General features: G+C 31.6%; 1 protein-coding gene and 1 pseudogene across 1 annotated transcript; both read left to right on the top strand.

The window, feature by feature from the left end:
- The first annotated feature begins 11,576 nt into the window (after positions 1-11,576).
- LOC114713115 (protein ALP1-like) lies at positions 11,577-13,512 on the top strand (annotated as a pseudogene).
- A 10,605-nt stretch (positions 13,513-24,117) lies between these two features.
- LOC114713166 (protein ALP1-like) lies at positions 24,118-25,550 on the top strand. The gene is made up of 2 exons (XM_028897754.1): positions 24,118-24,219; positions 24,462-25,550. Exons 1-2 carry the CDS (start codon positions 24,118-24,120, stop codon positions 25,512-25,514), a joined length of 1,155 nt encoding a protein of 384 aa, XP_028753587.1. The 3' UTR covers positions 25,515-25,550.
- Positions 25,551-26,467: the final 917 nt, after the last annotated feature.

Below are 26,467 nucleotides of genomic sequence, written 5' to 3'. Positions count from 1 at the left end.
TGTTTCTCGAAAACATTAACAACCTCGCTCATCTCAAAACTAAGGTTGGCAAGATAATCTACACTAGTGTTGTGCTCCCTATACACATGTTTAAACCTCACTTGTTTAAAACTATCTAGTTCAACATTTACACTTTTTAATAGACTAGAATCAGCCACTCTATTGTGTTTTTAACTTTGTGTTTACTTGTTTCAAAAATCAAATCAATTATTAGGGCAAAACTGAAAACTCAGCCTCAAACTTAAACATATTAATTATTCACAAGTTGTAGTTTATGTTGGCCCCTTTTTATATAAAGAATATAAAAATTGGGTCCATTAATTTGCTTTTAATTTAAATTATTTCTGTTGAGAAAAGTTGGGAAGCATATGATCTGAAAGAAGAGGAGATGACAATGAGCTTACTGAACGAGTCAAGGACCCGAAGTAGGATAATATTTTATTTTAAAATCATGCTTATATGTATATATGATTTTATATACGTAATGTTCAGAATTGACTTAGCTGGTAAAAAAAAAAAAAGAACAATAATCGACTTAATTATATGTTGAGACTAAGTCATGTTCACACGTGATAAATCATTCTTTGAACTTTGAAGAAAGGATTTGAATATAAGTTTACTTAGGGATTATATTTTTTAAGAAAATATATATTATAGAATAATTCAATCAACGTGCTATTTTTGCACGAGAAACTGCAATATATATAATACTTGGGAATCTAATAATAGAATCAAAACTACCCTTTATATTTATTACATATATGAAGAGGGTTTCTTTCGATGAAAATAATTATTAAAGCGAGTATTTTTTTTAAAAATCAAGACACATTACTTACTAGTAAAAAAATAATTTAACTAATTTTTTTAAATATTTATAAATCAATTATCCAACTTCTATATGCAGAAGTTGAATAATTGATTATTAGTAACAATCAATAATAAGGAAAAAAAATGGACGGTTTGAATTAATTTGGTCAGAACATGAAATAGAATTCCAGCAAAATAGACAAAAGGTGGGAAAGCAATACAAAATGAGATGTCCACACTATGATGGAAATAAATGCAATATTTTTCCAATGGCGTCATTAATAATGCGGGTCGATTGTGATTTGAATAATGGTCAAATTGATTTACACATGCTAATGGCTAATATGCCAAATATTATTAAATTTCACTTGGTCTAACGCGTATTCGTTGACCATTATTTTTAATTAAAGGATTACGAATGATTAACATATGTGGGACCTTTAATGAAGGGGATAAGAGTGAAGTAAACAAGGGGCACTCTTACGGGAAAATCACAAGATGTATTAAAAAAATTTTAAAAAATTCATCCAATTAATAATTATAAAAATATTAATAATATAAGGAGTCGTGTTTGCACTATTTATAAATGGGTTAATATGTAAAAGTCTCATGAAAAGTTTTACTGAGAAGTAAATGTTGCCCCACGAGGCTCTTTGGATTTAAGGTTGCACCGAAAATGTTAAAATGGAACAATATATCGCCCCTTACTATTACTTTCGGTTTTTAATATAATATTTTAATTCATTTTGTCTCTAATATTTATCTATTTTTTCAAGATTGTCCTAACTAATATATATGATTAGTAATGATATTTTAGGAAAAATAACACCTATGTATTACAAATAATTAATTTAACTAATTTTCTTAATCTACTCAAATTATCTAGTTAATACACATGATTAGTATTATTATTTTAGAAAAAATACCTATTTATTACAAATAATTAAGTTAACTAATTTTATTAATATATTCAAATTATTCAACTAACTTGTATATTAAGGAGCGAAAATAGTATTAAAATTGTTAACAATCAATGACAATATCTTAACAGTTAATGTTAATTTTTTAACTGAATGAAACAATATTACTGCATTTTAAAATTTTCAAGGCAACATCGAATCTAAAACAGCTTTCGAGACAACTTTGCTTTTAAACGAAAACTTCTTAAATGAATTTCCACCTTAACCCATTGTAAACTGTAAATAATAATAGAACTTCTATGAGATTTTGTGCAAATATTTGGGGGAAAAAAAAAAGAGGGGTAATATGTATAAGTTAGGGACAAGCACAAAGATTTAGCCCAGAAAAAAAAAAAAAAGATAAGAACAAATATGTGCATCAAAACACACATAGAGCCACAATGGTACACTACTACAAAATACATTATTTTTGTCTATTCTAAAAGTCTTTTTTTTCATCTGTTTTAGCAGAGATGTTGATAGAAGAGATATAGATAGTAATTATATATTTGTCTATTTTAAAATAGATCAATATTGGCATCCATATATTCGTCTGTTTCCATAACAGACGAATATGTCCATATTCATCTCTTCTATACATGTCCATATTCATCTCTTCTGGTCAGAACAGATGAATATGGGCATGTATATTCATCTGTTCTAAAGAGAACAAATGAATATGTGTTTTTTTTACTAATAAAAGGCAAAAATATCTATATTGTCAGTTTTTATTTAACCAGTGATTCCAAAAGCATACATACAGTAGAACTAAAACAGGTTACAGCAAAACAATAACAGCAATTCAGCACAACCAAATCACATATTTTTCATATAAATAAAATTCACACAATCCACAATTTTAAGGGTTAAAACATTTAAAATAAATAACATCCTAATTAATTTGCTTAATTAAGCAAAAAGAACTAAACATTATAAGTTAGTCATATAACAATTAAAGCAATTTTATCCAATTAAGCTCAATTCCAACAAAACTAAAACAATTCAAGACTAAGTTAAGCTATCCAACACAATTAAACCAAACAATTGTAACAAAAAAAAAATCAAACAATTTTAGCAATCCATAACATGTAAAAACATATATACCAAAGTTTTCATCTTCATAATATCAAATATAATTTCAAGCTTACTTGCAATATTAATTAAGATGATTGTAATATTCAAATACTCAAGCTTCTTAATATAATTTGAAGCGTAGTTCTTCTAACATGATCCACCTACAAAGTAATAAAAATAAAGCTACATTCACATATACGTTGAAATAGCATCTAAAACTCTCTAAAATTTAATATGAAGATTAAATATTGAGAATACTTAATTAACTATTATATTCCCATCAAATTGCTCTCTTAGATATTTTCACAAACACTTTATGTTCAGTAAGATTTAAACAAGTTTAGCAAGCTTTTTAATCATCAAAATGTAACCCAATCGATATTGAATAATTCCTAAATGCAACTTTTACCAACAATCACATACACTTACATTCATTCCTTTTAACATCCAAATTAAAAACCCACATAATATAAGAAACACACCTCCATGTCACTTACTTTGTGTTGTAAACAAGCTTAAGTTGGACGAGGATTGCGACTTAGAAAACGTTGCTCTTGGTTTTGGGATGGAATGGATGAAGAATGGGAAAGAGAAGGAGAAGAATAATGGGGAAGAGAGGGAGAAGAAGACGATGAGTTATTAGCGAGGGAGAAGGCAGACTTGGTCGTCAACATTGGTGCTGGAGAGGGAGAAGTAGAAATCTAAAGAAGGGAGAGAGAGCTCACCGCATATGAAGAAAAGAGAAAAAGGAAGGAGAAGGTGTATTTGCTTGGGTATATTCAGATTTGTGTGCGGCAAAGATAAAATTTGAATTAAAAAAAACATTATTCATCTATTTTTAAGAAAAACATGTGAATATTGGGAGTTTATACTCGTCTGTTCATCATAATAGACGAGTATGGGAAGCTCATACTCGTTTGTTCCTCATAAAAGACGAGTATGAGAGCCTATACTCGTCTGTTACAACGTAACACACGAGTATGGTCACCCCTATTCGTCTCTTATGCTCTTATATTCGTCTGTTCCCTTTTAACACATAAGTTTAAAGACCTATATTCTTCTATTTTTTAAAATGGACAAAAATAAGTGACAAAAATGATTTTATTTGTAATAGTGGCGATTATAAGATTTTTGCCCTTATAGAATTTAATATTCTCACAACTTTTAAGATAATCCACTCAATATAATTGTGAAGGTTGAAGAATCTTAGAGACACAATCATAAGTTTGATTATATTAATATAAAATACTTTGATTAAACCACGTTACTTAAAAAAAATATAGAGACTCCGCCGACTGAATAGTATTAATTTAAAGTTCTAACTTCTAATTGGCATGTTTCTTATTACTATTGTTTTATCTCTAGATAATAACGCCACTTTACGTCGTCTCTCCAGTAGGCTCTCACGTGTATAATAAAGTAACATATTTTATTTATTTTTTTTCTTGGCCAGAATGTTAAACGTGCTACAAATATTGTTTTAACAACCCTCAATGATTGCGAAGATTTTTCTTTTAAACTTCAATGATTGCCTAGGAGAGAATAAAATATTTATTCATAATTCATTGATTATATAACTTAATTTTTAAATTTTTACAAGAGTAAGAAAATGTGTTTATTTTATATATGTTTTTAAAAATAAAATTTATATCCAATCACATTATCAATAAGTCATACGAGTAATTAATATTATATTATTTATATAACAGTCTAATATATAATACTAGTTATATTAGACTCGAATTTTTTTTTATAAGATAAACACTAAATTATTAAACATTGCATGTGATTATTGCACATGACTGTTGTGGGTTTTGTATGCTTGAATAGATATATACAAGATTAATCTTGTTATTTATAATTTACAAATAATGTATTTCTCAGTGACTTTTATAAATATATAAATACTAATGTCACCTTGTTACTTATTCAATTATTTAATTAGTAAAATTTGTCATGTTAATGATGTTTGAAGGTTTTGAGTTTTGATGTGTATCTTAATTTTTCTTGTGTAATAAAATCATCTAAGAGGGTATTTGGCAATTTTAAAAAATACTTCTGAGAAGTACTTTTTCACAAAACGAGACAAACTCCTCCACACATTTATTTTGTAAATCGTAAAAGTAATTTTAAAACCATAGTTTGGTTTCTATTTTTTTTTACCCCAATGCGCCAATCTGAACTTTAATCACACGCTATTGTTGGTTTTTTTTGAGATGTAATTTAGAGTTGCTTAATATAGGCACTTATATTTGGCCAAGAAAAATATATAAACACTTATAAGCACTTTTACATAAATTGATATAAAATTTTTTTGGCATTCTTACTTTATATGTGGTAGATTAATATTAAAATATTGTTTTTGAAGGTTCCAATAGTTATTCTAAATAAATTCTTACTCACCCACTCTACAAAGGCATGAAAATTTCTCTCGGTGACTATAAAAAATATTAAAAAGTATTTTCTTTTCTTTTAAAAATAAATTAAAAGAAAGCTCACAGCGCATCCTTATAAATGGGTTTGGATTTTAATCCACCAAGAGTAAAATAGAACCCAACAATATTATTTATACAAAACTTTAAATTTAGAAATATCAACGCAGAAGATAAGATAAAATTTAATGAAACTTGTTATTATTATTACGAATGGCATATACTAGGCTTCATGAATGAAGAAACATAATTGTCAAATAAAGATTATTTTCACAGATTGTAGGGGTTTTTAAGTTCTTGCAAGTATTTTCATATAAATTGAAACAAGATTTTCTTCATATATTTATCTCATTTATTATAAATTATAATTAAAAAGTTATTTTTAAAAGCTTGTATCACAACTCCAAATAAACATTGGGAGGTGTTTAGTTACTTTCAAAAATACTGTTAAAAAATATTTTTATGTAAATCAAAAGAAAATTTTATTCACATAAATTATTTTTAAAATTATAATTTCGTTTTGCCCAAACAATAAATAATTAAATTGATGTCCATTCTGCGCAACGCCCCAGAAGTAATGACACGTGAATTGGATGTCATTGTAAAAGTAAATGACATAATTATTACTAATTTTATGACGTCAGCAATAAATGGGCTTGCTGATGATATGCTTTATCTGTCGGTTAGAAGTCAATTATCAGCTTTGACTATTGACTCGGCCTCAGATTTTTTTTCCAAAAAAAAATATCTGTATTTCTTTTGCAGGAGGAGTAAGCAAACAAAAATTGATCAAAATACTTCGTCCGCCTGCTGGATCATCCAGATTTTATAATTAATCCAGTCCATTAAGAGTCACTTTAACTTTATCTAAACATTAAATATATTATTTATTGTTATCTTATCTTTAATTAATATACTTTCTCTCTCATTATTTTTTTCCATACATTTTCTCTCATCTTTTTTGACTCTCACCTACCCCACTTGTAAATAAGGCCATATTAAGAGCCCAAAAAAAAAGGAGTATACTTCCTACATATTCGGTGTACTCATCTGGTCCTATTTATATGATAGAGAGATAAGGGTCTTTTTATCCTATTTATAGGTCATCTCGTTAAATTTTCAGTGTGAATGTATTATTTTATCTTTTATTTATTTTAGTATAGTTAGTTATTTCTTTTAAAATGTGTATATATTAAATATGGATAAAGTTAAAAAATTGTTATATTTTAATAGAGAGTTAATACATTTTAAGGTTTTTCTTGGTCTGTGTGAAATATACTGAAAGTACCTTATAAATAGGACCAGAAGAGTATTTTACTAATTTTAACTGTTTTAGTTAACCATATATTCAAGTGTTTGGCTCTTGTATATAGAAAAGAAAATCTTTAGGTTTTGAATCATGACTAAAATAATATATATAATGATATTAAATATACAAGATATTTATGTATAATCTTGATAAAAAGGTAATATTTAAATAAACAAATATAATCATTAAGTAAATTAAACCTTCATGTATAAATTACAAAAAATCTAACAAAATAGAATTACAAAAAGACAAATTTAATGGAGTGTTATTTTCTCTTTATAGCTCAAAATATATTGTTTTAAGCTTTGCGAAGAAAAAAAAAATATAATATTCAACATTTATTTTATTTGGACACCGAATCATTCTCTGTACCAATGGACGTCCTTATTTTTACACCTAACAATTTTACGTACTAATAACTTGTTCAATGACATTTCAATTGTAAATTTCTATAAATCAATCTTTTAATTTAAGCAATATGCTGACTTAAAAGTGGTTGTTAGTTTTGTTAGGCGTACAAAATAATATTTTGAAGTTCAAATAATATCTTTAATTGTAGACTTCGTGCAGTCCTTGTTCTTAATATATAACTGCATCTGAGTTGTGAACGACATGAGTTAAGTCATTTTTATAATACTAACTTCGCTCCTAATTATAAAAACTAATTAACTAATTTGAAGAGATTAAAAAAATAAATTAAATTAATTATTTGTAATAAATAGGTGTTGTCTTTCTTAAAATATCTTTACCAATCAAGTATATTAGTTAGAACTATTATTGTTATAAGGATTACCTTGAAAAAAAAACTTAAATATGAGAGACAAAATAGATTAAGGTGTTATATTTAAGACCAAAATAAAAATTAAACAAAGTCTTATATTAATGATCGGAGGTAGTAGTACCTAAAAAATTTCTAATGGTAGTCAACATTTATTATAAAGTTTGAAGTGTTAGTAGCATTAATTACATATTACATTCTATTTTTAATATAAGAGCTACTTGATTAACTTGAGTAGATTATATAAATTAATTAAATTAGTTATTTGTAGTAAATGGTATTGTACTCCGTAAAATACCCATGTTAATCATGTGTATTAGTTACAATTACTATTTGATGAAATTTTTACATGTGTAATGACTATAATGACTACTGTAGGAAGAATAAATATGAGAGGCAAAATATATTTTTGTATTATATTTACAATCAAATTAAATGTTAGATTAATTCTCATATTAAGAAGTTGAGATAGTATGACATAAAAGTTAGGCGGTGGTATAATTTTGCATATTATCTATTTATGTAAATAAATTAACAATGCATCTCCCAAAAAAAAAAGAAAGAAAATTAACTATGACATCACATTACTAAGAATCGAACAGAATAAAAAGCCCTCTAATAGTAGTTACGAAAAAACAATAAGTAAAGACATCATTCATGAAATATGGGAAAGCAATGCAAATATAAAGATGCTGACTCAGAAAATAAATTATATCATGGAAAGAAACGTAATAATTATTTATGACGTCATGGATGACGTGGGCCGATTGCGACAGTCACATGTATATTGACTGTAGGTTAAGACTTTAGGTTGTAACATTAATTAATTGTCAACCTTGTCCATTGACTTAGATACTTTTAAGTTTTCAATGTATATATTCCAACAAAATTCAAAAATACGTTGTCGTGTTCAGGAAATATATACTCCTCCTGTCTTCCGGTCTTTAATATAAGACCTAATTCTTGAGTTGATTTTAGTTTTAAATATAAGACTCATTTATCATATTTATCAATTTTCTCTAAATTACTTCTATGGATACTCCCTCAATTATAATCAAGTAAAAGAGGGAGAGGGGTATTAAAAAAGATGATTATAGTGTTTTAAGAAAAATGTGTGACTTTTTTTATAATTAACTAACTTACCTAACTTTTTTAATCTAATCAAATTAGTTAAATGTGTCTTATATTAAAAACAGAAGGAGTATAATATAAACAAATAATTTAAATACATTTTTAATTTTAGAAACAAATATTTCGTGACTCAGAAGAAGCTTTGGCCTTCCATTCTCTAGTTCTTATATGCTGTCAAAGTACACCCTATTTTAATAAAGTTAGTGTTTATTCGGATTGGTAAAGACCATTCGAATACCTTTTCAAACATAATTTATAACATATTAATAAGTATATAAAAAAAATTTATCTTCATATATATGTACATCCTTATGAGTATTTATATTAAGTAATTTCAAACAAGCACTTGATATAGCCTTAATAGAAACTTCTTGAGATTTTATGGTAAAATTTAAATAACTTAACATGTGCTAACACCAAAATGATAATATTTAAGTATTTCAATCTAATCAGGAAAGAGATTATATTAATACTGATCCAATAAGACTTCTAATCTATAAACAAAAATTATTAATCACTAATCATTAATCAGGTCTCAATCATCTTTTTCCCACAGATGCCAATAAATTGAGCTATTATCTTCTCTTCGTAAAATTAAAATATAAAGTGCGCAAAAGGATAAAACACAAAATTCAAAATGAAAGTTATTTATGAAAATAAATGAAAGACTTATTATCTAATTTTTAGAGAAATAGATGTGAAAATAGTAATTCGTTAATATTTTTTTAAAAAATTATAATTATCGTTTGTAATAATTTAAAAAGTATAGCTAGGAAAAACCCAATAATTTAACTGCAAGAATTTGCAGACTAATTTTGTAAAATTAATTGACCAAAAATGAACATAAAGCTACAGGTTTCATCATGTATTCATGTGACTGTTCCTTGCATATTTCCCCTTTAGTGTTGACTAAAGCATGCATACAAGTGGTGGTCCTGAATTTAATTTCAAAAGCATTCATTTTTTAACTCCTAAAATCTTAGTTTTAAATAATACTCCCTCCGTTCCTTATTATAAGAGACAAATAACCGAAGTACATTGATCAAAAAAACAGTTAAAGTTAGTTAAGAACAATTAATGTATAAAAAGTATAATTTTTTTTTCCAAAAATGCCCTCATTAATAAGGAGAGAGAGTATGAGAGAGAACAATTAAATTATTAAAAGAAAGAGAAGTGGAAGGGAGAGAGAGTGTGAGTTGGAGATAATAAATATGGGTAAAATAGTAAATCAACACAAAAAAGTAGAGACAACTTGTAAGTGTCTCTTATATATAGAAACATGGCATAAGCATCAAGTGTCTCTTATAATAAGGAACGGAGGGAGTAATTTTCTGTAAGAATCATGATTTTTTGAAAAATTAAAATTAAAATGTTAATTTTTAAGAATATTTTAATTAATATTAAAAATTTTAGTATTATTATCATTTATAATGATTTTAAGGTTAAAAGACTAAAAATATATTTTTAATTTAAGAAACTAAATTAAATATTGTATAAAATTAAATTTATAATTAATTACTAAATTATCAATTATATTATTTTTAATTAAAGAAACATGTATTGACAATTTGAGATTATAAACGAGAGATAAAAATAACAATTTTCCACTTGTAGTGAACTCTTATGCTATTGTACTGCAAAATCATTGATAATAATATTTTATTTGAAGTAGAGAAGAGACATGAATACATATTTATGCCTCATTCCTTCACGTTGTCTCCTCAAATGGGTTAGCTAGGGGAGGAGGGGACTCTCCTTTAAAGAACAAGTCAGAAATGGTCAGAGGTCCCAGAAGTACAAAAGCGCGACTGTGCATTGTCACAATCACCCCCCATAAGTTCCATAATATCTTCTTCATGCCCCTATTCTGTACAAGTAAAATTAATTAAGTTTTAAAAAATAAATCATGTGATATTTACTGTGTTATGGATGGATTGATTAGTGACACTGTTATTGTTTAATGATATTTTAGTATTATTTTCTCGTTCAAAAAAATCTTTTTATAAGTACATAAAGTATAAAGACAATTAACGTGTTTAATTTATTGTAAAATTTATTATATTTTCATTACTATTAGTTTTTAGGTTTTTAAGCAGAAGTATTTCCTTTGCTGAAGAGTACTTCCTTGTGCTCAGTGGTCATTGCTCTTTCATAGCCTTCATTTTTCTTATTAACGTAGTATTGCTTGTCTTTAATATAAGGGTTAGTTTAATTTTTATTTTGATCCTAAATATAAAACTCTAATTTATTTTATCTCTCATATCTATTCATTTTTTAAGATAATTCTTATAATAATAGTAATTTTAATTAATATACTTGATTAATAAGAATATTTTTAAAAAATACATATTTATTATAAATAACTAACTTAACTAAATTTTTTAATTTAACCAAATTAGCAAACTAACTCTTATATTAATGACCGGAGGTAGTATATATAATATTTTTATCAATAAAATTTTTATCTAATATAAAATTATAAATATATTTTTATTACAGTACCAAAGCTATGTAATGTAGGTCAATGTTACACTGCAACAAAAAATATTTTATTTTCAATACAGAAAATGAAAATAAAGAATCCAAATGACCAGGAAGTTCACTAATATTTTTAAGATGTAGACCCAGAAAATAATCGATAAATAAACGTGTAAGAAGCAGGTATTCTTTCCTTAACCAACTTTATTTATTATTGAAAACCAACCCCTCATCTTCTTTTTATTCTTGCTTCGTCCCCACTCTCTCTCTCGCACGGCGAAGCTTCTCCCTTTCCCTCTCTATTCTCTTTCTTATCTTCGGTGATATTCCTTCAAGTTCAACAATCTCAACCGAAACTTCCACAGCCCGCGGCTTTTTCCCAACGTTTTTCATTACCACAAAATTCCAAAATTAAAAAAAAAAAAAAAAACCCATTCTCCCCGGCCGCGTAAAACGACACGCTTCCCAGATGGATCCATAAATTATTATTACGTCAAATCATTTTTAAATTGAAAAAGTTTCAACTTTTATCTCCAAAAACGAGTCATAGTCACCGTCAAACTACAGCATCCCCAACCACGCGTTCAGATTTGCTCACACGCTTCTTCTTCCTTGTCTATCTCTCTCTCTATATATCCTCCCAAGACTCCATTCTTCTTCCTCACACCCAATTCTTCAGCGTTCACACCTTCCTTTCACACAAAACTCACCTTTTGATCTTCCAATTGGAACCTGTTTCTGTTGCGAACCTTGATTTCACACCAACCCAGAGGACAAAGACCGATTCTTTGATGGAGATTAGCCCGGTCCCATTTCTTAATCAGGAAGATTATTCACACTTCTATAGCTTGTATTCAGAGATGGATTCATATTTAGGTGTCAGCGACAATGCAAACAAGAGGGGTCGAAAGGACGACGAAGGAGGGAATGATGGTCGGAGAAGTGTTAATGAGTACCATGATTTGAAGAAGAATTCGTTGAAGGATATTTTCACTTCATTGGTTCTGTTGGACGAAGAAGATAAGCAAGAGGAGAAGAAGAGAGCTATGGAATCCGAGGAAGACAGAGCTATGTTCGAGTATAACTATAAGCAGCAAACCCAAGCTATGAATGATTACTATGCACAGTTTCAGGACCACTACTCTCAGATGGATGAGCTCGACCATTCGGTAACCAAAAGGGCCCGCCGTTCTGCCTCCGCAACGTCTGCTTCAGCTTCAGCTTCAGCTTCTGCTGCTGTTTCCGAATCTGCTTTCATTCCTGATAATGTGGGTTCTGAAATTACGGCGCCGGCAAGTTCTGCATCGCCGTCTTCGGGTCAGCACCATCGCCGACTATGGGTGAAGGACCGGTCAAAGGATTGGTGGGAACGGTGTAACCATCCTGACTTCCCGGAGGAAGAATTCCGGCGATCGTTCCGGATGAGCAAAGCAACATTTGATATGATCTGCGAGGAACTTGACTCGGTGGTGATGAAGAAGAACACGATGCTTCGTGACGCTATTCCGGTGAGGCAACGTGTTGCTGTGTGTATTTGGAGATTAGCCACAGGGGATCCTCTTCGTCTTGTGTCAAAACGTTTCGGATTGGGCATATCAACCTGTCACAAGCTTGTTCTTGAGGTGTGTTCTGCCATCAAAACTGTTCTAATGCCTAAGTTTCTTCACTGGCCTGATGAAGGGAAGATGAATGAGATCAAGCAGGAATATGAATCGATGTCTGGAATACCAAACGTTGGAGGATCAATGTACACTACCCATGTTCCCATCATTGCACCTAAGATCAGCGTGGCTGCTTATTTCAATAAGCGTCACACTGAGAGGAACCAGAAGACTTCATACTCAATCACAGTTCAAGGGGTTGTAGATCCTAAGGGGGTTTTCACTGATGTGTGCATTGGATGGCCTGGTTCAATGCCTGATGATCAAGTGCTGGAGAAATCAGCTTTATACCAGAGAGCCAGCAGGGGACTTCTGAAGGACGTTTGGATAGTAGGAAATTCTGGGTTTCCTTTAATGGATTGGGTTTTGGTTCCATATACCCACCAAAACCTCACTTGGACTCAACATGCATTCAATGAGAAGATTGGGGACGTTCAAAAGTTGCCAAGGAGGCCTTTGCTAGATTGAAAGGTAGGTGGGCTTGCTTGCAGAAGAGAACAGAAGTTAAGCTACAAGACTTGCCTGTTGTTCTTGGAGCTTGCTGTGTTCTGCATAATATCTGTGAGATGAGAAATGAAGTGATGGATCCAGAATGGAACTTCGACCTCTTTGATGATGAAATGATAGCTGAGAACAACATACGCTCTGCCAATTCAGTCCAAGCTAGGGATTACATAGCCCACAATTTGTTGCATCATGGTCTTGCAGGCACCAGCTTTTTGTAGTAGATTTGGTTTCTTCTTCTTCTGATTTTGTATTTTTAATTTTATTGTCATTCTTTTGGCTATGTATTCTTAGTCATAGCAGAGAATAAAGGTTGTCATACCAGAATAGACATGTATCTGCCCATACACATTATAAATGAATACCTTTTTGTGTGAAATGGTTTTTTGCCTCTTCAATTACCAAGGTTAGGTTAGTGCCACATCTTTCCTCTGCTACCATGCCAAGTACTGTGTCCCACCATGTTTGACTCATGAACTTTTGGCTTTCGTACTAGCAGTATCTTTCCCAGGCATGGATCAATTCTAAATCTTGGCTCACCAAAACTACTTATCAACAATAAATTTCCAAAGAAATTGATGGTTGTTTCCTGAAATCCTCAAGTCAGCAAGCAGTTTCAAACTTATTTGGCCTTGTCTGTTACATAATTCCTGTGCTTCCCTTTGCTGGAGCAGAGCACACCTTGCAGAGTCAAGATCTCTAACTTTCCAGATGAGAGTCAACATGAAATCTTCTAGTCTCGGACTCTATTTAAATTTGAACAGACACAAATACAATTCTCAAAATCGTAGATGCCCACTAGAAAAAAGCTACAAATTTCCTCTCGTCACCTCAGAAAACAGGAACCCTGTTCTTTCCCCCATATCATTCAAGGCTTCCTCTATCACAAATAAGAGAAATTCGGAATATCGATCATTGCCGGACAGCTTAAGAGGACGGTGAGAAGCGATGCGATATAAGCCCGATGTACGCGCTTCATCATCCGCAACTGAGAGAAACAAGAAATGAACAGTGCATCTACTGCATTTCTTACACATAGACCATTGATTTTCCCTCAAGCTAGAAATGACTTGGGATTATAGTTAACTAGATTAGTAAATTTGGTCAAACCTTATTGTCACGAATAATTAGAGGTCGTCGTATTGGGGGAATGGGGGCTGGACGAATAGTGGTCCATGTTGATCCCAAGTGTTGTCTTCCACCACGAAATCTTCAATTTCCAATGTCGCGAAGATTCGAACGAACCAATTAGCAGCGAACACTAGTCCGACGGAGAAATTGAAACCTGAGAGATCAAAGAGAGTGCGAGAGAAAGACTTGTAACCGTTTATTCTTCTTCCGGAGTCTCTAGGCTTCACTGCCTCAATTATCCAGATTGTAAACCCAGAGAAATTAAGGAAGGGTGAAAAGATCTTCGAAGAAAAGGTTGGGAGAGGGAAGGGCTTTGGGAATGGAGGACGATTGGGAGGAGAAGGAGGCGGAGGAAGGGGGAGGAGAAGGAGGCGGGTTGGGCCGGACGATGGAAAAGAACGACATCGTTTCGATTAAAAAAAATCTGAGCCATCTAAAGTAAAGATTAACCATTGTCGTTGCTTCCTTTTCAAATAAAAATGCCTTGCGTGCAATAAAAATTGCAGGAAATTTTTTTTAAAATTACTAAATTTTAAGTGAAAATTAGAAAAATAGTAAAAAGAAGATTGCGGAAATTGTAAAATCACATATTAAGACCCATTACAAGAGTTATATAGGTTTTGACAATAATCGAATAATAAATGACAACAAATTTTTTTACAAAATACCTTACTTGCAATTTCACAATTTCCACAATTTTTCTTGTGATTTTTTTAAAATTTTTATAAAATATATTATTATTTATATAAATTCAGTGTTATCAAAATTTATTAAATTATTGTTATTAAACTTGATTTGGAATTTAGTAAATTTAGGGTTTTTTTTTATGGGATTGTCCTTGATTCTTTTGATGTATATAACTTCTTTTTGCCAACATTTTCAATTTTCATATATAACCCTTGATAAATTAATAATCCTCCTAAATTTTTAAATTTATAGATATAACCTCTTACTAATCCATTATTACGTTATTTCACTACCAGAATGTACCACAGCACATTATTGACCGAATGCCTTTCAAAATTTTATATGCATAATTATTTTAGTGAACTAAAAAAATGAATTAATAGTTTTTTTGATAAAAAACAATTAAAATGCATTAATCATAAAAATACCGAGGAACAAAAAAACAAATCAGGACTTAAACTAGTCAAGATAGCGCGAGTCAAGGATTACTGGTCACATCGGTCATATTAAAATAATATAATATAATTAATCAATACTTTTTATCGTGATGATTCTGAGGGACATTTATTACTTATTTCATGTTTGTGAGTGTAGATGACAGACAATTCCATTTTATTTACTCTAGTTGTTTATTTTTTATGTGTCTGACATTCAATGCTATTCTGAAAGTGATTGACCCATTGAAACATTGGCATCGCAGGGTCTGGTGCTTTCACTGCCTTTGCTCAGCATATTGTCCTTGATTTATGAGTGCGGGTAAATTGCTTTTCATGGATGGGTGTGCGAGAATTCCAAGCTCCTACACGATTCTTTCCAATGGATAACTTCTATTATGATTTTGTGTTTATTTAGACTCTGGAGATACTTCCAGGAAAGGTACAGATTAGAGTGACTTGTGTTATAGGGAATAGTCTGATTCTGCAACAAAATCAGAATCTGGATGAGTTGCAAATCAGAAATCATCCCTTAAGAGTAATGCAGAGAACCTGAAGCTAAAGCGCACTAACTTCTGTAATGCGAGTGGCAAAGGCGAAACAAGAGGTGGTGATTGGTGAGGTTGAGGGAGACTCAGGCTTGCGATGGCTGGTGGTGAAGGTAAAGCAGGGAAAGACCGAACAAAGAGCTTTGCCATGGACCGTGCTGTCAGCGACTCTAGGGAGTAGGGATTTTGGAGGAGGACAGTTGCGCGAGTAGAGGGGAATCAGGGGAGGGAAGTAGGGATTAGGGAACTCAACGGTGAACCACTAAACCGTGAAGGCCGAAAGGGAAGAACCAAAGAACTGAAGAAGGGTTTCTTTTTAAAAATAAAACTGTGTCGTTTTGGGCATTCTGGAAGGCCAAAAAAAAATAAACCGAGCACCCACTGAATGAGGGTTACCAGATTTAATACCAGTTAGATCGGTTTTTTACCGGTTTAGTAGACCACCAGTCCAGCAATTAAACCAGAATGGATTGCAGACTGGTTCACCAGTTTTTCGGTTGAATCGACCGGTTCGGTCTGATATTTTTTCCTTGAAAAAAAAACAATACAAGAGTATAACTAGATACAAGAAAGGAAAAAAGTACAAGAGCTAAGAAATAAAATTAATCTAGGCTCTAGAGAAGAAGCTACTTGCACAAAGGAAAAAGTAAAAAAAGAAAAGTAAATTAACAATATCCTTGTGAATAACATTAGAAGAGTTTGTAATAACTCCTTTTGTAGGTAAGTATCTCTTGTTAATGCAAAATACTTGTAGCTTTTCTTTACCATCCACTAGGAATAAAGGCGACCTGCAGATCCAGATAAAGTTAGCATGAAAACATGAAATGCTAAAGTGATGGTTTTGCCAAGGAGTTTTTTTCCACAAGAAATGTTGTATAGGTTGGCCCTGGTAGCAAATCCATTATCTGCATTTCAGCTGTCTTTGAGACTTGAATTTATACATTATTATTGTCCATCCTTCTTTGCTTATGGAGATATTAACTTTTTGCTGCTCAAAGCCCTTTTTTAATAATGTGGTAATTCCCCCATGCTTATCTTGAACTGCTAATTCACAAAAAAATGAAGCATTGTTGATTTTCTTTATGATAGCATGATGTGATGGTTTTACTCCATGATGTAGAATGGCATTTCTAGTCCTCAAATGGCACTTAGCAAGAGGATGATATTTTGCATAACAATGAAATGTCCATCTTTATGCAAATTCGTGAGTATGGTTTTGAGCCAGTTCTAGAACTCTGAGAAGGAAAAAGGTGGCAACTTGATATTGAGACAGTCAAACCAAATTGAACGAGTAAAAGGACAAGAGATAAAGAGGTGTTCTAAGGACTCAGGAACATTGCATCCAAAGAAACATAAATTAGAGACATTGAGATGGTGTTGGGTCAAAATATCACTTTAGGGAATTGCATTGCATTGTTAAGGATCTTCTAGACAAATACTAAATTTTTCTAAGGAAGGGATATTGGCCATAGAAATTTCTTTTTTTTGAGTTACAAAGGAGCGGGATCGAACCTGCGTCACACACACACCCACGCTCACACCCACACCACTAGGCCAACAGGCCGGTGGTTTACCATAGAAATTTCTAGAATTGATCATTTGAATCAACAGAAATTATTTGTCTATTAAGCTTGAATCCTTCCTCAACTGAGTAGGAACCTGAAGAGGTAACACCCCAACACAGTTTATTAGGAATATTAGAATATGAAAGGGGATAGAGATAATAAGATCATCTATCTGATATTCACAAAGATCTTTAACCAAGTCCTTATTCTAAGATAGCGGGTATAAATTACCTAAACAATGTAGTAATAGGTTTGCAACACATTAGATTGAGTTGGAAATTGCAAGCCTAGATTGCATGGGCCACCAACATGGGTGGTTAATGGGAATAGAGTTACCTGAACCCACCTTCCAATTCAAACAATCCTTAATGAGATTCCAGCATTGGAGGATACCTTTCCACATCCATGAAGAATTATAAGGTTGCTTGAAAAGATTTGGACTTGAGGTATCCAGATATTTCACTTTAACTGTGTGTGCTAATAGTGAGGAGTCAGAAGATGAAATCTCTGGATTTTTTTGGCCAAGGACATTATTGTTTACCAAATGCATTCTGTTTCTATCACCTATAGCTTCCCAGAAAAAAATTTAAACATCGAGCACCAATTCTAGAGCATATGCTTTGAGGCAATTTAGTGCAGGATATGATATGAATCTTAGTAGCAACAAGTATCGATTTAAGAGGGGTAAGTCATGATGCTTGTGAGAGTAGTTTTGTCTTCCACGCTAATTAAAGTGCGTCTCTCAATTGATTCAATCACTTGGATATATATTTGAGATTTATTTCTCCCAGGATCTATCCAAGTTCTGAAATATTTTCCCAATTTCTCAGAAAAATGTACTCCTAAAACTTGAGAATATTGCAACTTAAGACCATGAGGAGTACTTGGACTGAAGATAGTAGAGAACTTTGGGAGATTGATTCTTTGACCAGACCATAAGCAATAAGTATCTAGAACTTGCTTGACATTATTAATTGCTTCCTCTGAGACTTCAAAAAACAAAATTGAGTCGTCAACATAAAGCAGATGAGAGATGAGAAATAGCTTGACCTGTGTTGCAAATTTTGATTCCGTGTCATTGTCCTTGGGATTCCAAATGATTAATAAGGCAGGAAAGAAGATTAACAGTGAGAATGTAAAGGTAAGGACATAGGGGTCTCCTTGTCTAAGAGCTCTATGAGGAAAAATGGGTTGAGTAACATGTCCATTAAAAAAAATTTGGTATTGTACTGTTGTAATGCATTGCAAGATAAGAAAAAACCATTTTTAAATTCATATGAGTCAGTATAGCCAAAATAAAGCTTCAAGAAACACTATCAAAGGCCTTGGCAATATCAATTTTGAAAGCAGCCAATATTTTCTAACCTTTCCTTGATAGGTGAATTTGGTTTATCGGTTCTACAACTAGAACAATATTGTTCGAGATGAGTCTTTCCTTTAAAAAAGCACCTTGATTGGGAGCTATCAATTTTTGGAGTACCTTTTTAAGCCTGAGACATAAAATCCTAGAATGGATTATATACATGACATTGCATAGACTTATAGGCCTCGGGTCTTTGAAAGATTGCAAGTTGTCAAACTTCGGTATAAGAATGATGTGTGTTTTGTTAAAAGACCGAAGTAAGAATTCAAAGGACCAAAAACTATTGAACATTGCATGAAGATCATCACCTATTAAGTACCAGAGTTTTTGGGAAAAAAAAGGGCATGAAAACCATCAGGTCCAGGGGCACTATCTTTTGGTAGTGAGAACACAGCTTCCTTGACCTCTTCTAAGGAGATAGGTTGTAATAGCCATTCAGTGTCCTCATTTTATAAAGTTGGAACAGAGATTTCATTTAGAGTATTTAGGACAAACTGGGAGTCCAAAGTACTAGAGGAGTGATAGACATCTAAAAAATGCCTAAAAGCCATGCCAAGAAGCTCCTCAAAATGAATTGACCTACTTTTTATGAATATAGAAGTTTTAAGTGTTCGTTTTAAAGTTTTTTTTAAAAATTTATTTGCACATAACCCAAATTTTAAGGGCTCATAATAATTTGATTGAAAAAATGGTATGTACTCCCTGACTTCATCGACAATTGACCAGATGGATGGTCAAATTACCTATGAAACGCCTATCATAGTGTACAAATGTGAATAATGAGAAAAGCTAGTTATGCCAGCTTTTGTATTTAATATAAAAATTAAATAATGAATTTACGGATATTAACAAATAGTTAAATTAATTATCTATAATTTATGAGTATTGTTGTTTTAAAATTAAATATTATTATTAATTATGTGTATTAAAGTTGTTCTTTGATATAAACCTTTTAACATGAACAATTAGTATGACAACTACTTTAGGGGGAATGAATAAATATAAGGAGACAAAGTAAATCAAAATTTTATATTTAGGATTAAATTAAATTTTTAATTAGCTCTTATAACAGGATAAGAGGGAGTATATATTTCATTATGTATTTAATTATTTGTTAAACAAATAACTCCTTGACTTGACTGAATTATTGAGAATCAAATGTAAGTTAACGAAAGAAGAAATTAACTCATATATTATGTAACAATTCTCCCAATTTTATTCAACGTGCTATCGATCCTACTTTAATGGGTATATAATATAAAATAAGAATAATTTATTAACTGTTACTTTTTCAAAAAGAAATTTTTTTATTTAAATTTAATTAATTAAAAATATTAAATTTGTACCATTCAAACCGAATCGGAAGAATCCAAGTGAGGTAAGTTTTGAGCATCTGTTCCTCGTAAAAAAAGGTTGGATTGGCGTATTCTTGACTGTCATGCAAACTTTTTCAGGCTTTAAAATGGTAATTGTACCAGTCTTCCTAGCTTTTTGGCATCCACTTTTTTAATTAAAACCAATGAAGGAATTCAACACGGGGTTTTAACTTCATTTGGCTTTTTCTGCGGCAAAATAAATGAACGCGGGGCAGCAAGGCAGTACAGATGAGATGACAGCAAGAGAACTAAATGTAGTCCTGCGAAAATTTTCATGCTGTTGCTTTCATCCTGCATACGAGTATACAGCTAGCGCAATTTTTGAGATAAAGTTATTCTCTTTTTCAGTCTTTTTTATATATAAACACTATAAAAATAAGTTTTATATTTAAAACTGAAAAAATATTACGTACACTATTTTTTATTTTTTTAAAAAAATTATTCTCTCTCGCTAACTTTCTCAATAAATAAATAAGAATATATTTAAATTTTTTTACTTTTTAGGTGTATTCATTAGACGGGACAGAATATTTATTTTGATCCCGTCCTAGGGCTGAGCAATGAGCGGGGTGGGCTAACCCGAAGGTTAGCCCATAGCCCGCCCATTTATTTATAAATAGGCATGGGCTAACCCATAACCCGGTAGTAGCCCATTTAGCCCATATTAAATGGGCTACGGGGCAGCCCGTTTGGGCTGACCGGGTTATGGGGTAACCCATTTATTTTTTTAAATTTTTTTCAGTATAATTATTTTATATATGTAACCTTATGAAGCTGTCAATAAATTTTGCATGCCAAATAGCAAATCAAATATGAAATAACATCAACCATATTCAATCACACAACCTCACTTAGATTCGCAAACAATTAAAGTCTGATAAAATCATAAAAATAGTCACCAATCATAAAGTCTCATAAACTTTGAAAGTTCCAACTTTTACCTAAAGGATAAAATAAAAACTTAGACAAGTATGATGAAGGTTTAATAAAATATGAATGAGAAACAATATCATCAATTAAATGAAGAATAAAAATATTTTTAAAAACTTAAAACTTAAATGGGCGGGTATGGGCAGCCCAATACCTTGCCCATAGCCCAACCCGTTTAATGGGTTACCCCGCCCATTTAAGTCTGCCCGTTTATAATCTCTTATTTGGGCTAATTGGGCGGGCTTAAATGGGCAAAAATTTCATGGGTTATGGGCGGGCTAGCGGGTAATGGGTTTGTTGCTCACCCCTATCCCGTCCTGATAATCAAGATGAGACAGTCCTTTTATTTCATATCTTATTCTGTCCTATCTTTTTTTTTCAAATTTTTTTATTTGATAACTAATTGCAAATGAAATATAAGAACTCATGATAAAACTGGTACAATAAAAAAAAACGTTGGTCAAAAATGAAAAATAATTGAAAACTACCGAAGGAAAAAAGTTTAATCTTAAATAGACTAAAAGTAAATAAACTCAAAATGTTGGCTAAAAACAGCATATAACCGATTAAAAAAGCCTTGTAAACAACATAATTAAAATAATAATTAATAAGTAAAGTAAATTTATATTAAAAAAAGTTACATGATACGCGGAAATGGGACTCAGACAGCGCACTCTACCTCGCACCCTGTCCAGAATTATTATTATTATTATTATTGCCATTACGCACCCTTTCCAGATACTTTTGTTCCATTCTCTTTTTGTCCTCTCCCAAAATATATTTTGAGGCCAAGACGAGACATTATATTGTTAAATATTTTATTGTTTTTAATTAATTTTAACAAAAATTTTTTATATTTGATTTAGTTATTTATGGTGAGAGTTTTAACAACTCATATAAACACTTAAAAAAATGTTTTTATATAATTTGAAATACAATTTTTTTAGTTGAGAAATCATTTCTAAAATATTAATGTAAGCAGCACCATCCCCAGCAAGGAGTAATAATCCTTTTCCTACGGGCCCAGTGATGATGCGAGCGATTACGATACTCCCCGTGACGTATGTTATACATTAATTGACAGCCTTGTCCATTGACTTACTTTCAATTTCAATTTTTGTTCAAAAAAATTTAAAAACATATTCTTGCTATTTAATATCAATAGAAGATCTATATTGATGATGATTAATAAATAAAAGATGATATTATTAAAAAATTAAAAGAAAATGATCAAATTTGATGAATTTTGAGTAAAAACATGTGCGGAATTTTATATAATAAGTTGAAATTGCCTCCCTTAAAGAAAATTTTTTTTTAAAAATAAATTGAAGTCCTTGACTACCTAGACTATTCCAAACAATCCAATAGACCAAGTTCAATCTACTACCAACCTCGGGCGGTCTTTTTTAGTCCAAAGTTTTTACTAAAACAAACTTCGAGTTGATGGTAAATCCAATTCAATATGGTCTATAGATACTCTTAATGAGTTGTGTTACTACTTACTACTTGAATAACTAGCTGTTGACATGGTTTTTTGTTATGTGGCAAAGGGATATGGTTTATAAATTTGTATTCATTGTTTGCTTACCATGTGAATGCAACGGCAACAAGTCTCGATGAAATTGCTTATTATGTTAATAAATAATAAAAACATATGAAATGCCATGTGATATAGCTAGTAGGGTCCAACCTACAAAAATAGCTCAAGTTAGTTAAAAGCTAACCCGCTGAAAAATCGAAACCAAAACTTGTATTGCAAAATTCATGCCATACCACCAAACCTACAATTCGGAAGCTAACTCGCATTTTTTCAATTTTACTAATTATTATAATTATATAATTATATTTTATATCCTATCTAACAAATAAAAAGTACCATATCATTTATTTGGTGTTTTCAACCAAGTATATGAAGGGAAAATAAAAATTTCTTTATATTTTGTTTATATCGTATAAAAAAAATTTAAAAAAAAAAAAAAAATTAATTTAAAAAAATAATAGTTGGTGAGCTGGTCAACTTACTGTGATAGGTGCCATTACACAGAATCTTTTTAATTAGTACTGTCTAACCTTAACCCATTATGAGCTAATAAATCACAACCCGGGAGTTGGCTGTATTACCACTCATGATAATATTGATGTATGCCAATTGCATCAAAGAAAAATGATAAATACCATAGTTCAATAACACTTTTACATAGACCAAAAAATGAAAAATAACGATTTTACATTTTTTTTTTTACAAAATTTATTAAGTTATCATTCATATCTCATGTTTATTCAATTAACTTTATCTCACAAACTTCACTAGGATGAGTTGTTAATTGTTATATGCACACACATATATACATATTCTATTTCCTAAACAGTTCAACAAATATAAAATGCAAACAGAAGATCTCACGACTTGCTTTCATGTACGTTCCAATTTTTTTTTTGGCCAAACATATACTTTCCAATATTATTAAAAAAGCTTAGCAGCAGCACATATTGTATTTAGCATACACCTAACTTTTTTCCCTACATTTATTGAGGATATACCCATCACATTTTAACATTTAAGAGCCAATGCCCTTCAACATCATTTTATAGACTTATCTCATTGATATATGATCTCAATCGTAAATATGTTGTCAGGTCAAAAAAAAAATCGTAAATATGTTGCAAACTGGGAGTTGGTTGTCATTATCTTTATCTCTCCCTAACCTTTTTTTTTGGTTACCAAAAATGAGTCAAAGTCTCCGTCAATCAAACTACACCATCTTCAACAAGGCGTTCAGATTTGCACACTCACTTCCTTCTCCCTATATATTTCTTCATCATCCTAACTAATAATTCCTCAGACCACAGCTCAGGCCAACCCAGAAACAACAAAAACTCGTTCTTTATGGACCTTAGCTCTTTCCCCTTTCTTAATGATACTTCACACTTCCTTAACTTGTACCCAGAGATGGATTCTTGTTTCAGCATGAACAACAATGCTAACCAAAGGGGTATTTTTGGTTCGTTGATTCCGTCGGACGACGAAGATGAGAAGCAACCGGAGAAGAAGAAAGCCATGGATTCCGATCAAAATGAAGCCATGTTCAGCGTAACCATAACCAGCAAACTCAAGCTATGATTGACTATCACATCCAACTTCAGGATCCATGCTCTGAGATGAATGGGTTCGACCATTTGCTAACCAAAAGACCTCGTCGTTGTTGTACTTCTGGCCTCGTTTCTGACAATGTGGGCTCTAAAGTTCAGGCGCCGGCGAGGTCTGGATCGCCTTCTTCTTCGGGTCTGCGCCATCGCCGGCTATGGGTGAAGGAACGGCCAAAGGAATGGTGGGAAAAGTGCAGCCACCCTGACTTCCCGGAGGAAGAATTCCGGCGATCGTTCCGGATGGGCAAAGCAACGTTCAGCATGATCTGCGACGAACTCGGACCGGTGCTGATTAAAAAAAACACGACGCTTCGTGAGGCTATTCCGGTGAAGCAACGAGTTGCTGTGTGTATATGGAGTTTAGCCACTGGAGATTCTCTCCGCCTTGTGTCCGAACAGTTTGGTTTAGGCGTATCAACCTGTCACAAACTTGTCCTCGAAGTGTGTTCCGCCATCAAAACAGTTCTAATGCCTAAAGTTATTCACTGGCCCGATGAATCAAAGATGAAGATGATCAAGAACGAGTATGAACAAATCTCCGGCATACCAAATATCGGAGGCTCAATTTACACAACCCATATTCCCATCAACGCACCAAAGATCAACAACGGAGTTGAATATTTCAACAGGCGTCTCACTGCGAGGAATCAGAAAAATTCATACTCAATTACAATTCAGGGTGTCGTAGATCCTAAAGGGATCTTCACAGATGTTTTTATTGGTGGATCTGGCTCCATGAACAATGATCAAGTGGTAGAGATATCTTGTTTAAACCAGAGAGCCAATATGGGATATCTAGAAGATGTATGGATAGTGGGAAATTCTGGGTTTCCTCTGATGGATTGGCTTTTGGTTCCATATACAGAAGAAAATCGCACCTGGAGCAAACATGTGTTTAACGAGAAGATTGGGGATGTTCAAAAGGTTGCTAAGGAGGCGTTTGGGAGATTGAAAGGTAGATGGGGTTGTTTGCGGAAGAGAAGAGAGATGAAGCTTGAAGATTTGCCTCTGATTCTTGGGGCTTGCTGTGTTCTGCATAATATCTGTGAGATGAGGAACGAAGAGATGGATCCAGAGTGGAAGTTCGACGTTTTTGATGATGAAGTGATACCTGAGAACAACATAAGATCTGCTAATTCAGTCCTGGCTAGGGATTACATAGCTTATAATTTGTTGCACCATGGCCTTGTAAGGTATTAGGTAATTTTTCCTAGTTAGGAAAGGAATTCATTTTGATTGAAGGTAGGTCTCACTTTGCTTGAAAGTTTTTATATAAGAGCCATGAGTATTCAAAAATTTTTTTAAAGATCAGTATCATCCTAGAAGTGTTAAAAAAAGAGCAAATTCGCCCTAGTCATTAAAAAAATAATGGTGGTCTTTAATATTTTTAACTGTTAGGGGGCGATTCACTACTCATTTTTTAATACTTTTGAGATGATAATGATCCAAAGAAAATTAGGATATTCACAACTCCTATATAAAAGCTTTTAGGATAAAACTGAGACTTATCCCTGCATTAAATGATACGGAGAAGTGAGACATCTATTACTTGCTTATAATTTCTATTCAATAGCAGTGATTATAATTATTGAGATGCATGTGTAGTGACTTGTACAAAGACAAAATAGTGCAAGGAAAAATGGTGGTATTGCATATGGATGGTACAAAATAGATCTCTCCGGATTTCAACTAATTGGAAGAAATAATAGTAGCACATCCATATCATTATTTCTGATTCTTAATAGAAGAATTAATTAATTTAACAAGATTAAAGAATATATTAAATTATTTAATTATAACATATGTTACGTACGTGATTGCTAAAATATTTGTATGTATCATTAGATTATATATCAATTTATAAATTATGCAAATTAATTAAAAAATAATAAATATAATACTTTAAATAACCTAATAATTTTTTTTAATTTCTTTAAATTAATTAAGTTATACTTTTGACCTTTCGGTAGTCATATGAAAAGATGTGGCCGGAGACCAATTAGGCATTAAGAAAGGTTCGCGTGTTCAATGATTCAATCAATGTGACGACAAAGCCAGCTTTTTCAATCACGTGTTCAAAAAGAACTCCTCAAAGTGAGATTGAGATTATCATCTTCCAGTAGATATGATTGGCTGGGACGTTCTACCCTTTT

The sequence above is a fragment of the Neltuma alba genome, unplaced genomic scaffold (assembly GCF_004799145.2).
Source record: "Neltuma alba isolate B1F8T4 unplaced genomic scaffold, ASM479914v2 tig00011419_pilon, whole genome shotgun sequence".
Lineage (NCBI taxonomy): Eukaryota > Viridiplantae > Streptophyta > Magnoliopsida > Fabales > Fabaceae > Neltuma > Neltuma alba.
The sequence above is the reverse complement of the archived record's forward strand: the minus strand, read 5'-3'. Positions and strand labels throughout refer to the sequence as shown.